We start from the raw sequence: 14,781 nt of genomic DNA on the forward strand, positions 1-14,781 counted from the left end.
ACACTTTGTAGTGTTAATTAGAGATGAGAGTCTCACAGACTTTCCTGCTCTGACTGACATCAAACTGCAATCCTCAGATTTCATCCTTCTCACATCTGGCAAAACAATTGCTTTTATTTTGCTTTGGGCAGTACCCAGTATTGAACTCAGGGTTTCTTGCTGACAATCAAAGTAGGCTCTCAACTCATATGTGGTGCTCTGGCTGCAATCCTTCTACTTGTGTCTCCCAGTTTAATTGGAAATGACATGGGCATTGCTACCTTGCCCAGCCAGTGTGCTCTGTCTGGGATGACAAGTGTGTGCTCTACTTCATCTAGCCACTGGGTGAGGAGTCACATGAAGCTTCCTATTGCGTGGGCTGGCTTTAAACCAGGATCTTCCAATCTCCCACTCCCAAGTAACTGAGTGGCTATAATATAATAGAGAACAACTTTAACAGGCATCAATATTCTATTTTATACATGAATATGAAGGACTTCAATCTTAATCACTCCTTTAAACTTTTTATTGACTTCAATAGCATTTACTTGGACTATGCATCTTCCTCCTATAAAGAATACTTGTAACAGAAGAAAACTGATCATAAATGATTGTCAATCTTCAAGCACAACTATAGCATTTACTATTAACCCTAGGTATTAGAAGCCAGCTTCTATAGAGTGGACATGATACAAAATTCCTGGAGTAATAGATGAAGTCCAAACCATATAAATAAAAACTCTCAATGTGAACACCCAAAGCCAGTGAGTCATGGCTAAAAAAGAACAAATTCCTCCCAAATCTGATGACATATCTTCCAGAAATCACTTAGAAATTGAGATTTCAGGTACACCATGACATATTGTATATGGTGCAGTAACTCCTCCAGTGTCAGAAGCAGATTTATAGCAATTTAAGCAGGCAGGAAAAAATTACTGCCTGTAATTTTACTGCCTGTGTCTTACTGATGTAAGACGCAAACCTCAAAAGGAGAGGCTAGCCAACAGTACTCAGAAGAGAATTTATACAATTAAATTAGTAAAGAAACAACAGTCATGGTGAATTAGTTTACTCTGCCAAACACAAAAAGTTCTAAGAAGACATGTAGGAAAATGAATAGAAACAATAATATTTGTAGCAGCTAGAATTTTACAGGCAGGCCAGGGATATATACCAAAATGAAATAGTAACTATAAAGCATCCTAGCTTAATTTAATGTCTACCTACACCTGCAGAGCCTCCAGCTTACAATGTGTATATTACCTTGCAGGACAATCACTCATGATCACATGGATAGACCTAAGGTCAGAGCACTGTGTTCGTGGAGAGAGAAAGACATACATGCGTATTAATTTCAGTGGTAAGGTTAGTCTCACATAAATGAAGCATAAGGCATAACACCAGCTTTGAAAATGTAGTATGAGACCCTGGAAAAGGTTATTTGCCTTTTTCACTGTGTTGACATTTACACTGATGGAGATATATATATATATATATATATATATATATATCAACAAAATTGACAGTGCTTTTTTGCCTGGATTCTGGCAAAACTCCTTTAAAAAGCCCTCTAAGCAGCAGGAAAAAAATCATTAATTTTACGAACTCTCAGCCTTTCAATTCAAATCTTTTTTCCAAGTCAATGTGAAGAGTGATCTGAGCACACCGATATGGCTGTGTCTGCCACTGAAAGCGGGTGAAGCCGGAAGAAATGAGTGAGTTGTGAACTGAAGGTACTGTTTTGATTAATAAACTATGAAGACTGAGAATGAGATTGGGTTAGACTAGAGGAAGCCCAAGTGATAGACCACCAGCCTTGACTAAGAAAGCTCAGCAAAAGCTTGAGGATTCAATCCCAGACACAGGAATGGATGAATGAATAAATAAATAAATATGAAAAATAAATAATGAATGATAAATAAGACTCAGGTCATGTAGCAATTGCTTTCCTATAAAGGAACGATAGAAGCCTGTCAGTTTGAACCGAATGATTCAGACTACTTAGGACAATAAAAATTTGGGTACCAAATTTTTAGTACCCACTGGGCACCAGTGGTTCATATCTGTAATCCTACCTACTCAAAAAGCTGAGATCTGGAGAATTGTGATTGGAAGTTAGTCTGAGCCTAAAAGTCCATCAGACTTCATCTTCAGTGATCTGCAAAAAGCTAAACTAGAAGCATAGTTCAAGTGTAAGAGCACAAGCTGAACAAGCATAAGGCCCGGAGTTAAAATGTAGTACCAAAAATCAAATTAAATTTTTTAAATTTATTTTAATTTATTTGGGGGGGTGTTATCATATGTGTGTGCACGCAAGCACACATGTGTGATTGCGTGCACACACACACAACACATACACACATACAGAGACACACACACATGGATGGACCTCAGCTTGAACTCACTGAGTTTTTATGCTCAAGGCTAGAGCTCTGCCACTTGAGTTATATCTATACATTTTTGGTATTTAACTGGAGGTTAAGAATTACATGAATTTTCCTGCCAGGCTGCCTTCAAACCATGATCCTCAGATCTCAGGCCCCTGAGTAGCTAATTTTAAAAATAAAATAAAATAAAAATTGAAGCTTTTGAACCAAAAAAAATCCAAATTTTGGAAAATTCATAGCCCTCACTATGACCCTTCCTTGATTTCCATTGCTAGGACTTTTGCAACACTAATTGTAAGTATTTTACTATTGTATTCATTGTAAAGCATACCAACATTTCAAAAGCTATTAAAATTGATGAACAATATTTTCTAGGTAGTCAATGGTGTTATAAAACCACACAGTAGAAAAAGATTCATTCAGTGTCTAAGACAAATCAATAGATTTTAATGTTCTATAACATGCAAAATAAGTCATTGATAGGATTTCAGATTTCAGTTGCAACAAACATTTTCAGTTATATTTCTTTCAGAAAGCATTGTCTGTAAACTTTTTGCGAAGGTGTTCATAATTGCTCACTGCAGCAAGAGTGTGATGGTGGCTTTAATTTTTTCATCAGAAAATTGTAACATCGTTTAGCAATCCATGCATGGACTGGGTTTTTATATTCAAGGTGAGTTTTTCCTAGCTATTAGTGTGATCAGTGGTTTTCAAATTAAAATCTGGACATTTGTGAACTTACATCATGAGCCTTCTTTTAGTGTTTGTTGACACACTGCTAGGTAGATCTCCTGTGCTAATACCGCAGTGGGGAGTAGGAGGAATGGCTCCACTGAGAGTGGAAACAGAGTTCCATGTGGTCTCCCCTTCAAGTAGGAAAAGGAATCTTCCTCACAACTCTACTAGGATGAAAGCCCTGATTTGTATTAGTCAGGTTTTAATTCTGTGATAAAATAACTGAAGAAAGCAATTTCCAGGAGGAATCTCAAATATATTGTGCCTCAGTTTCAGGAGTTTCATTCCCTGGTCAGCTAGATCTATTTTTTAGGCCTGAGACAAAGCTAAAACAGCATGGTAGTGATGCTGGGACATGCCAGACTTGCTCATCTCAAGGCAGACAGGAAGCATGGAGACAAAAAGAACAAGAGTCTGAGAACAAGATATATCTTCAAAGGCATAGGGACAGTGACTACCTTCCTCCAATCAGCTCTCCTTCTATAGCCTTCACCACCTTCCAATAATTCAGTGATTATAAATCTAGCCAAGGATTGATCCATTTATGAAATCAGAGAGCTCATGACCCAGTCTTTTCAAAAGCCCTGCGACTGAACACTGTGCACCGAGCCTTAAATGCATGAGCTTTAAGGAGACCAAGCTATAGCACAGACTCATACTCAGCCAGCTTGTTCAACAGTATTGGCATACCTTGGAACATGGGTAAAGGACAAACAGGAGGCTTTTACCAGCAAATGTGGGAAGTGAGGGGAACTCTTCCTGTCATGCAGGTTTGGCTAGAGAAGAGTAATCACCATTTTTAAAATGTTTTATTCTAATATATTAGCCTGCTTTTTGGATTCTGCTAATAAGTTTTCATTGGGCTTTTTTTTAATTTAAGCTCTTAGTGTTCCAGATTATTGTTTTTCTTTTTCAACTTATATGAAGCAAAAAGAAAACTCAGGAATAAGATTCACTTACATGTCGTTCTATAACTCCTTTAGATCATAGCTACTGTGCTTCTTTTGCTCCACTTTTAGAGTATTCCTATGTAATGTCCCAGACTTTTTGTTGTGCTAGGCAACAAACTAAATAAGGAAAATGATCATAACCTATCTTGCCCAGAAGTGGCAGTATCCCAACTATCTCTCAAGAAACTTGCATTTGTTTAAAAGAATAATGCCTACAATTATATAAGCAATGGCTATTGAAAAATTGCTCTTTTCCAATTACCCATCTGTTGTAAGACCAGAAATTTTCTCATATATTTCCACTAGAATCACCACAAAACTGAATATAGCAGCAGTCTTGAGAATTTAGCTGTTTTCCTTATGGCAAAAAGTAAAGGCACCCATAGAAGAATAATTAACTATAACAATCATAGTTTACTCTATCTGTATTTAAAAACACAGGCATCAGGCACAGTGACTCACGCTCTTAATCCTGGGCATTTGGGAGGTGGAGAGCAAGAGGATCACAGCTAGGGGGAAAGAAATTCACATGATACCATCTCAACCAGGGAAGGGTTGGGCTGCTTTACACCTGCTATCCTGACTACAGAGAAGGGCAAACAGAAACTCATCAACACCAGCCTGGTAAAGAAGTGCATGATCCTTGCCAAAAACAAAATAACTAAAAGCAGAAAATTCCAGTTAGAGCACTTGCCCAGCAATCCTAAGCCCGTAGTAATGCCCCGAAATTATTTTCACAAACAGCCTTATTTTTGCTAACTCATAATCTTATTAGTATTATTTTTAACAAATAAACATTTTAGCATTTTGTCAGTTTTAATTTCTAACATGATTAATGAAAAAATAGAATTTACATGAATAATTATTGAAGTTCTTTATATTTTGGAATGTCAAGAAGATCATAAACCTTGAGGTTTAAGAATCTGTGAGGTAGAGAAAGCTAATATTAAAGAAAATTCTTACTTCTTCTCCCAAGAGCCTCAGGGATGTTTTTCTAGCATGCCAATTAGGTCTTTGTTCGGGAGATTCCCCTGGTGCTGCTGCTGAAATATCCATTTTCTCTTGGTTCTCCTCCATCACTGAAATTCCATATAGCATTCTAAAAGGTGACACAAACAATACATTTGCTTTTACTACTGTTGATCAAAGAAACCAAATTTTGCTCTGTTGCATGCTTCTGCTGAAATAAACTTGATGGCATTTGACATCTATACCTGTAGGTGGGGGGAAAGGCAAATAATACCAAATGATAATCCAAAAGCAATGTACACTTGGATCTGCATATATTCTAGCAGTATGCCTTATGACACTTGTTTCACTACATTGAAATAGTCAGTGCGCTCTGTGAATGACTAGTTACAAAGGAGATCAATAGCTCTCCATCCTTGGATTTCTAACCTGTGCTTCACTGCAAACTCTCAATAAAAGTTTCACTTCTTAGACTGAGGCAAAGCACCAACCGAAGCAGAAGGTTAATTTTCCCTTCTTGGAGCAGGTTTGACTGGGATGAGCCTGTGTTAAAAATCAGGTCTTCGGTATGTCTTTCCCACTGAAGATTGGATGCAGTGTGATTTTTGGAAGAACGCTATCCTAGCTGAGCACTGGTGGCTCATACGTGTAATCTTACCTACCCAGAAGGCTGACATCTGAGGATCATGTCTTGCCTTCCACCCAAAATGACAATGTTGGAAGTTGTAGCCCAGTTGAAGGTATTTGGTTCATGGGATCTGATACCTCATGAATAGATTCATGTCTTTCCTGCAGGAATGTTAGCTATGGTGGGAGGAAGCTTGCACTCCTTCTGTCTTTCATGGGTTCTTCCTTTTCTTCCATTTTCCCACCAAAACAAAGCACCATGAGATGGTGCTGACCAGATACCGTTATTCAAGCTTAGGCTTTCCAGCCTCCAGAAATGTGCAACAATATAAATCTGTTTTCTTTATAAAACAGATACTGCGTTAGAGCAACAGAATACAGACTAACATGGCTTTTAATGCTTTTCTAAGCAGTACAAGCTCAGTAAGTGGTAGGTATCAAATTCACCATTTTTATTATAGTGAGGAAGCTAGTGGAAAGAAGCAAGCTCAAGAAGCTAAGCTTCCTTCTGAGTCAACATGAGTGATCTCAGAGCCTGAGCTCTGTCCCTGAACTTTTCTGCTCAAGGCTAGTGCTCTACCAGTTGAGCCACAGTTTCACTTCCAGCGTTTAGGTGGTTCATTGGAGATAAGAGTCTTTGGGACCTTCCTGCCAGTCTGGCTTTGAACTAGGATCCTCAGATCTCAGTCTCATGAGTAGCTAGGATTGTAAGCATGAGCCACTAGAGTCCAGCAAAAAAACCACATTTCTTATTGTAAGAGTTATAGTAAAGTGACCATGAGCCCCTGTCTTTGCAGCCCTGTTCTCCCTCTCACTGTTTCCTTCAGCTTGGTAGGACTCTTTCAGAAAGATTCTGCACGACAGCTCTCCAGGGTTGTCCTTAGAACAAGCATCTTGCTTCTGAGGGCCCCAAGGCCTGAGGGAGGCTTCATAGGATGGAACCCAAAAACGCTTTTAGGGAATGCACAAAATGTGTGCAGGAAACTTTTTTAATGACTTGCAAATAAAAATGATACTTAGTAGGCAATGGACTGTTACATTCTATGCATTTTTAAGTGTTTATAGCAAAGGATTGAACTGATGACACAATACATTTTACAGGTGTGTCAACCAACAGTTTGGAAAACAGTAACTTGTAGAGAGCTTGTTTGAAAAGCCAGGACATAGGTCTGGAAGAATTCAGCTTCTTAAGATTTCTGTCTGCATCAGAGGTTTAAGAATTATGGGCTTTGAAAAAAAAAAAGAATTATGGGCTTTGTTGCCAGGCACGGTGGCTCAAACCTGTAATCCTAGTTACTCAGGAGACTGAGATCTGAGGATCAGAGTTCAAAGCCAGCCCAGGCACAAAATGACCTGTGACTCTTATCTCCAATTAACCTCTAGAAAATGGGAATGGGAAATGGGGCTTGGCTCAAGGGTAGGGCGGTAGCCTTGAGCTGAAGAGTTGAAGGACAGTGCCCAGGCCCAGTGATAGAGCAGTAGGCTTGAGCTGAAATGCCCAGGCCTAGTTCAAGCCCCATGATCCAAAAAGAAAAAAGAAAAAAAAAAAGAATTATGGGCTTTGTTAAAAGTACAGGATATAGCCTTAACAAAATAGAATCTGTAGAAGCATATGCAGAGAAACAGTCAGAATTCTTTTTTATCAAATATAATTGGGGAAGGGAAATTGTATTTTTCAGTCACTACAACTTCATTGTTACATGCAAACAGTGACATCTGGTGGAATGACATTGTTTTACTTAAAAAACCCTGGCTTTTACACAATGGGGTTAGAGAAACACAAATTTCCAAATAAATACCCATTTGGGGTCTTTCCATTCAAAAACAAAAAGCCATTCGTATACTACTATCTTTTCAAAATCTAATAGAACCAACTGAAAATACTTTTTGTCACCCCAGATTATGTACATATAAGGCGTACTAATGAGCCATTTATTCAAAGTGAACATAATAGAAATGTAACTCAGGGTACTCATGATTATGATTCTCACTCTGCCAGCAGCTGTGGTTTGTGGTGCATAATTCTGCCTCAGTCTCCTAATGCATAACAGAAAAAACATAGGATAGACGAATGTCAAGATACCTCATGACTGATACATGTACTTCTGGAATGCAGATTACCAGCTAGACTTCAAACGGGGCTTACAACTATGGTATAAGAAGTCTTTGCTGTAATACCTTAGGTAGGCATGCAGCACGTAATAAGGTCAAATAAGGACAAAGGTGAGGCTAGGTGAGGCCTGAGAGATGAGGGGCATGGGAACATGGGCTGGAAGGAAAAAATGCCAGAAGACAAAGCACAATATCACAAATGAAGCATGGCAGACTGAAGTAATGATAATCTATAACTGGCATCAGAAAGATTTGGCATAGAACAATGGCACTTTCTAATAGGAAGGACAATGGGAGATAAGGATCCATAGACTCCAATGCTTCCTTCCCCCATCCTCCCCACCCCCTGCACCCATTTTTGTGCTGGTTCAGGGAGTTGAACTCTGGGCCTGGGAATTAGCCCTGTGTTTTTTTTGCTCAAGACTAGAACTCTATCTCTTGAATCACAGCTTCACTTCAGGCATTTCTGGCTGGAGATAAGAGGCTCACAGACTTTCCTTCCCAGGTTGGCAAGCTTCAAATCTCAGGCTCATGTTTAACTAGGATTATAGGCATGAGCCCTGCCACTTCAGTGCTTTCTGAAGTGACATAAATAAAATCAGCTAAATGTCACACAGTGATCAAACCCTCTCATACCTGGTCTTAACTCAAAAGCAGAATTTTCCATTTTAAGGAGAGAACAAGGTAGGATCCCTATCTTACTATCAGCAGAGGTTCTGGTTCCAAATGTACATGGCAAAAGAACAAAGACAACTGCCGGTGTTTAAGTATTCATCTTTCTAAGTAACTAGAGAGTCTATCCTCCTTGGATGATTTCTGTGTGTTAAGGATTGAAAATAGGAGAATGAGTATTCAGAATTTTTAAAATGAAGAGGAAAAAAGTAGAAAGATACAACTTATTGGTGATTTTTAAGATTTTAAGATATAGTAAAGAAACCAAAAAGAGGCTGAGATCAGAAAAATGGTTCCAAACAAGACTAAAAGTTCAAAAGACCCAACTTAGCAGAGAAACTTGACAGCATATTTGTCATACCAGCTATAGCAGGAAGAATAAACAGATTAGAATCCAGAGTACAATTTAAGACCACGTTCAGAGTAAAAAAGACCGAAGGTATTGTTTAAATGGTACAGTATCTATCTGAGGACCCAAGTTCAAACCCTAGTACTACCAAAAGAAAATAAGTTTGAATCATAGCTTGCTATTTCAAATAAATTTAAATATATATGTATGTATATATACATATATTTTTATACTTCTACTAAAATAGCCTTCATTTTGTCCCAATTAACCAATTACTATACACAGAATCAGGAAAACACTAAAACTATGTAATCACAAGTATCCTTATAATCTGGAGTGAACTGCTCTAGAGAATGAAAAAGGTACTAATTTTGTACTCACAATTACCTTTCTTTAGAACTCCTCGTTAGTGGAGGAAAATTATACATTTCTTCAAATTTGTAAGCTCAACAGAAAAGGTTAAGCTATGTTTAGCAAGGTAATCCTCACAAGAGGGATGCTAGCAAATTAAATATTCAGTACTTAAATTAATTTCTTATTTGGTACTTAGGAACAAATTGCTAAGAATTATCATTATCAAATAGACCATTTATTGACTCTCATGGAAAAAAGAAAGTGAGATCTACTTGAAGAAAACAATTAGAATTGGAAAGAAACTAGAGTTTTTCCCACTTTACATGATCAATAGAAGCTTTAAGTCCTCAAAATTATGCTGAGCTTGCAAAGTGCTAATAGAACTGTACAGGCTCAGCATTTGGGGCTGTAGTTCACTTGTCTAGCATGCATGAGGCCCTGAGTTCAAACTTCACAGCACTACAAAACATGTTGAATTTCATACTTTCTACTCCCGATTTTAAGCGTTTCAGAGACATTCCTTCAGTAGTTCAGAACCTTATCCTGAGCTACTGTTTTTTATAAAACATACTAAAATAGTTCTGAAATCTCCAAAAATGTTTCCCGTGTGTTTTATCAAAAGAATTGCCAAACAGAGGCTTGATGCATTAAAATATGACTCTCCAAATGTCAGTGTCTCACATCTAGAATGCAAGAGACTGAGACTTAAGGATCATGGTTCAAAGCCATGCTGAGCAGATAAACCCGAGACTCATATGTCCTTAACAAGCATAAAACAGAACTGTAGGCATGGCTCAAGAGTACCAGCTGTGAAGGAAAACGCTGAGTGAGTGTGAGGTACTAGTTCCAGTACAAAAAAAAGTTGGAATTTAGATGCATAAAATTATCATTGATACCCGAATCCTCAACATATATTTTGTCTAACAAAAAAAAAGTAAATGATTTGCATTCTTTTCTTTTAGGGATGCAAACAAAAGCTTCATGTAGTTACTGAACCCCAGGAAGTGAAGTGATTTTTTTAAGCTAGGAAAGAATTTAGTAAACAGCTCCAATTTTTACTAAAAATCATATTTGAGGAAATGGATTCAGAGCACATAAGACAAATATAGGTATGTCATGAACAATGCTGTAAGGGGAAGAAAAAGTGATCTTGTAAACTATTGTTAACATTTCATATTGGGGAGAGTTTTACTTAGCTGAATATTTAGTATTTTAAGATTCTCTTACTTCTCTCTTTGCTCATCTGTAAAGCGATCACTTAAGAAAGATCGCCCGAGGTTTCTAAGCATGTTCTTGTGGTTTATCTTGTCAGGAGTGTAGAGCACTCGAGAAGCCAGGAACAGCTCAGTCGGCAGCTCCTGGGCTGGGGCCGCATTACACAGTTCATGAATATGAGGAGGGATGAAGTCTGGTAACATTCTGGAGGAAAGGAAAGAACGTGAGCTTCATTCATTATGGTATTAGCAAAAATACAGAGTTGGAAATTGGCAGTGTCTGACTCCAGATCTCCGTTCTAATGCCTAAACACAGGTTTCCTTGGAAGTTTTTAGAAACACTGGAAAATTCCTAGCTCTTGCCTTTGCAAGATCTATTTTGAAGCACACTATACGATTCTTGGTCTGGGGGTTCTCTCCAGGAATACTTCCTCCATATTCATCGTTGTTACTAATTGCACTGTAGAGCTGCTATCCTAGTGCTGGGCACACTGTGGTTGTGATTCAGTCATGTACAGCAAGTGGTCTGTGGCCTTTCCAAACCAGCAGGGGACCCAATATGAAGTTTATAAACATAAAAGAGAAGAAGTGAGTCGAAAGCATTTACAAATGTGTAAGGCAGAGAGGCAACTGGGAGAGTGAAGGTTATATCTAGAACAGGGCTTCAAGCACTCTGGGTTCGTGTGTGTGTGTGTGTGTGTGTGTGTGTGTGTGTGTGTGTGTGTGTGCCAAGTCCTGAGGTGTGAACTCAAGGCCTAGCACTGTCCCTGAGCCTATTTGTGTTCATCACTATCACTCTACCTCACGAGCCACAGTGATACTTCCAGCTTTTTCTGAGTAGTTTATTGGAGATGAGAGTCTCAAGGCCTTTTCTGCTTGAGCTGGCTTCGGATCTCAGCCTCCTGAGTAGCTAGGATTACAGGCATGAGCCATCACTACCTGGCTTCTGAATTCCTTTAAAAAAAATAGTTTCAACAGAGAGAGGGGGGCACGCCAGGTGAACCTCATGTCAGGTTCATTTATATCATCATTCTGCTGTGGACAGGTCCTGGCTAGTGGAATGTGCTTGAGATTACATTACTCACTTTTTTTCCTTTACAAAGCATTAAAACAGGTTTGAATTCCTATGATCCCATTATAGTCTAACAACATAAATTAGTAAGGCAATCAAGGGAGGTTATTGAGCTAAATAACCTGCCACCAAGAGCTAGATTCCCAAGAATCCCATTCAAGAGCAAGTCACCAGAGAAAAGTTAATAGCTGGTCTAAGGAAAAGGAGCTGTGAATTAAAGACTTTCAGGAACATTTTCCCAAGATTTTCTTTCCTTTTGAAACAACAAGATTTTCCTTCCTTTGCATTTCATTCTTTTGTCTGTAATGGAAATTTCTAATTTTGGCTTCAATGAATTAAAATAACATTACACATATCAATAAGATCTAGAAATATTTTGAGCATGCTCAAGAAAGGTTATGTGTTTTTACAGCACAATCTCCTTAAGCAGGACTATTTGTCATTCTTTGAAATGCTGACATAAAAAAAGAAAAGCCCCTAGCTCTGTGTGTGGCCACACTACTTTGCTTAATGCACTAAATGCAAGGAGTTTTAGGGGGGGTTAAAATCAAGACGTTTCTGCTTCATTGATAATCTGACAGTAACTATTTATTGAAAGTAAAATGCTTGTTGTCTGCTGTCACTGTTTGTTTTAATACATAATCTTCCTAACTAAATGAGCTCAAAGCAATGCAGATAAGCAGTGGCATGTACAGGGTCACTTAAATGCCACTTCCCCTGTTTCATCAACTTTGGAATTCTTTTCCCATGAGTCTATTCTCAGCCACTAAATAGTGAGTAACATCCATTTACAAAGTGTAGGCTAGCCATAAAAACAGCTGTCTTCCATGTCCAACATGCTTTTCAGTGCCCTAAGCAACAACAAAAGCTAATAATTAAAGCTTCTTTAAAGCCCCATAAACAGTTAAATGAAGAATAATCTAGAATAAACCAACCAATAAAGCTCTTCTAGTGAAACAAGGAGAAAACTGAAGTTTCAACAAGGTGAATGGCAAAAGGTAAACCATCCCCTACAATATCTTTACACACTACTGTCCAAAATTGTACATTCTTGTGTAACAAGAAACCCCATTAAAATATAGATTGCAGTATAAAACATGCAATGAGAGAGGGGGAAGCCATCTCAATTTCCAGCATGATTAGCCTAGAAACATTCATTATGGGTTGTCTTTTACTTTATCATAACAAAATTAACGGATATGAGAAGCAATTACTGCTAGCCAATTATTGAAGTGGCCCAAAATATGGAACATAACATGCTAACTTTTCATTTCCTTTAGTCCCTCAAAAAGCTGCCTTTAGTTCCATTTTAATTACATTTATAAAGTGTATTTTGTAAAAACTATAATAGGAAAAAGCATGTAGTAAAGCCCAATCCTAACTCTAAAATCTGTTACCAACTTTGTCTTTAGGAAATTAAACTCAGATATCATATAGGAATTACTAACACTTTGAGTTTTCCTTTTCTAAAATATACATTTTCATGATTCAAGCTACTTAATGACTATTACTCAGATGGTAAAATTTGTAAATTTAATAAAGTTACCTTTTAGTTCGTCTGTGACGGTGCCATCTGGCCTTTAAAGACTTTCTTGAACTCAGTAATGGAATTTCAAATTCAGTTTTCTGTATTGGTTTTATTTCTTTACCTTGGATTTGCAAGAGTTTTGATGAGTCTACCTTAAGAAAACAGAAAATAAGCTGTTAATGAAAGTTATAATGCTAAAAGATCATCTGCTCATATTTAGGAGTTCATCTTAGGGTCTTTGTTTTCATGTTCACTTTACAACAATATAAATCCAAAATTGAGTTCTTTCCTTCTAAACGCCATTCCTAAATTTTAAGTATAAAACTTCTTAGAAATGAAAACATAGTACATATTTGCCTTACAATAATTTTCATTTATTACCATGAATATTTTTGCCTCACTTGCTTGTTTTTCCCCACTGCTCGTGATTCAACCAAGAGGTTCATACATGCTAAGCAAACACTTTTTCATGAGTTACATTCCAGCTACTCAGACTTATTTTTTTTTCTTTTGCATCTTTTTATCTTTTTTTTTCCTACCTACCCTACACCAGTCAGCGTTTTTTTAATTTTTTCATTATTTTCTTGTCATAATTTTGTCATTAGTTTCTTAAGGTTTGGTCTGTCTTTGGTTATAAGCATAATATAATGATTTATATTACTATTTTGAGTACATTTATCAATTTGTACTTCTGACAGTTGTACTTCTTTTCATTCTGCTTGACTAAGCCTAAATATATTCTGTCTCATAAATAACAAAATCTTCAATAGTTACAAGTATTGCGAGTAATGTTTTCCTGGATTTCCTGCAATTTTTGCAGAACTTATAGTAATCATTCATGCAAAGCTTTTTCTGTATTTTTAAGACTTGTTTTCAGGAAGAGAGCAGGGAGGTCTTGGGGTGGGGCTGAAGCAGGAAGATATGATTACATAGTAGGAAAGGGCCAGACAAACAGCTCTTATAAATGAGAATAAATAAGATGCAAATTTTGGCCTTGTTTTGACTTAAAATTTTTTAAAAAGACAAATGAGCTATTACAATAGCCCACTATAATAAAAAATAATGAAAGTTCAAGGTGCACTCAGCATTCATTCCATCTTACTCACAAATTAATGTCTGAATTTTCACTACAGTACCTCTACCTTCAGTCAGTCATCAACTACCTTAAACACTGTCCGGTACAGAGAGCTTGATATATACAGATTTAGTCATATTCTCTTTGAAATTCTTACAGTTGCTAGAATTTGTTTATTTCTTTATTATGGAGCCTAATCATTCCACCAGTGCCAATTCAAACCTCAGAAACCTACAGGCATGACCTAACTCTCTTCTATTCTACAGTCAAATCAATACATGAATGTAGCTGATTCCTCTGGGTCTGCTTTTCCTCCAGATAAGCATCCCGATCCCTTCAATTCTACTCGATATTACTTCAAAGTACCATGTGTTATCATCCTGAATATTTTCTTTCAAACATTCTCTAATTTGTAAGTTTTCCCTGGGGTTGGACACTCAGATCTGAACACAGTATTTGAGGTGTGGTAGGATTAGATCATCAGTAGAAAGATGATTCTCTCTCATGACCTCTGTCAACCATTTGTATTCCTAGCAAAAATGGCATTATTGATTAAAACCCTGAAATCTTTCATCACTGCTACTATTGAGCCCTGTCATCCTATTTTGTTGATGGGCTCAACGACAGAGTCTTACATATATTTATCCCGATTAAGTTTTGTCAGAGATGTGACCAAACAAATTTTACTGGTCATGTTTTAGGTGTTACCTGTAAATCCTGTAAGTAGTCCCTTTTCATCTAGATTACAGAAATATACG

At 37.4% G+C, this 14,781-nt stretch overlaps 1 protein-coding gene across 1 annotated transcript in view; it reads right to left on the reverse strand.

Annotated features, from left to right (window-relative positions):
• Window positions 1-14,781, reverse strand: part of Ttc6 (tetratricopeptide repeat domain 6) — a 166,170-nt gene that overhangs the window by 96,281 nt on the left and 55,108 nt on the right. The window contains exons 5-7 of the mRNA XM_090345129.1: window positions 12,967-13,100; window positions 10,362-10,553; window positions 5,015-5,150 (exon numbers count right to left, since the gene is read on the reverse strand). Coding sequence (XP_090201255.1) covers window positions 5,015-5,150; window positions 10,362-10,553; window positions 12,967-13,100 — 462 coding nt within the window. The remainder of the gene's footprint in view (window positions 1-5,014; window positions 5,151-10,361; window positions 10,554-12,966; window positions 13,101-14,781) is intronic.

This window comes from Megascapheus bottae, chromosome 14 (assembly GCF_031878675.1).
Source record: "Megascapheus bottae isolate mThoBot1 chromosome 14, mThoBot2.hap1, whole genome shotgun sequence".
Classification (NCBI taxonomy): Eukaryota; Metazoa; Chordata; class Mammalia; order Rodentia; family Geomyidae; genus Megascapheus; species Megascapheus bottae.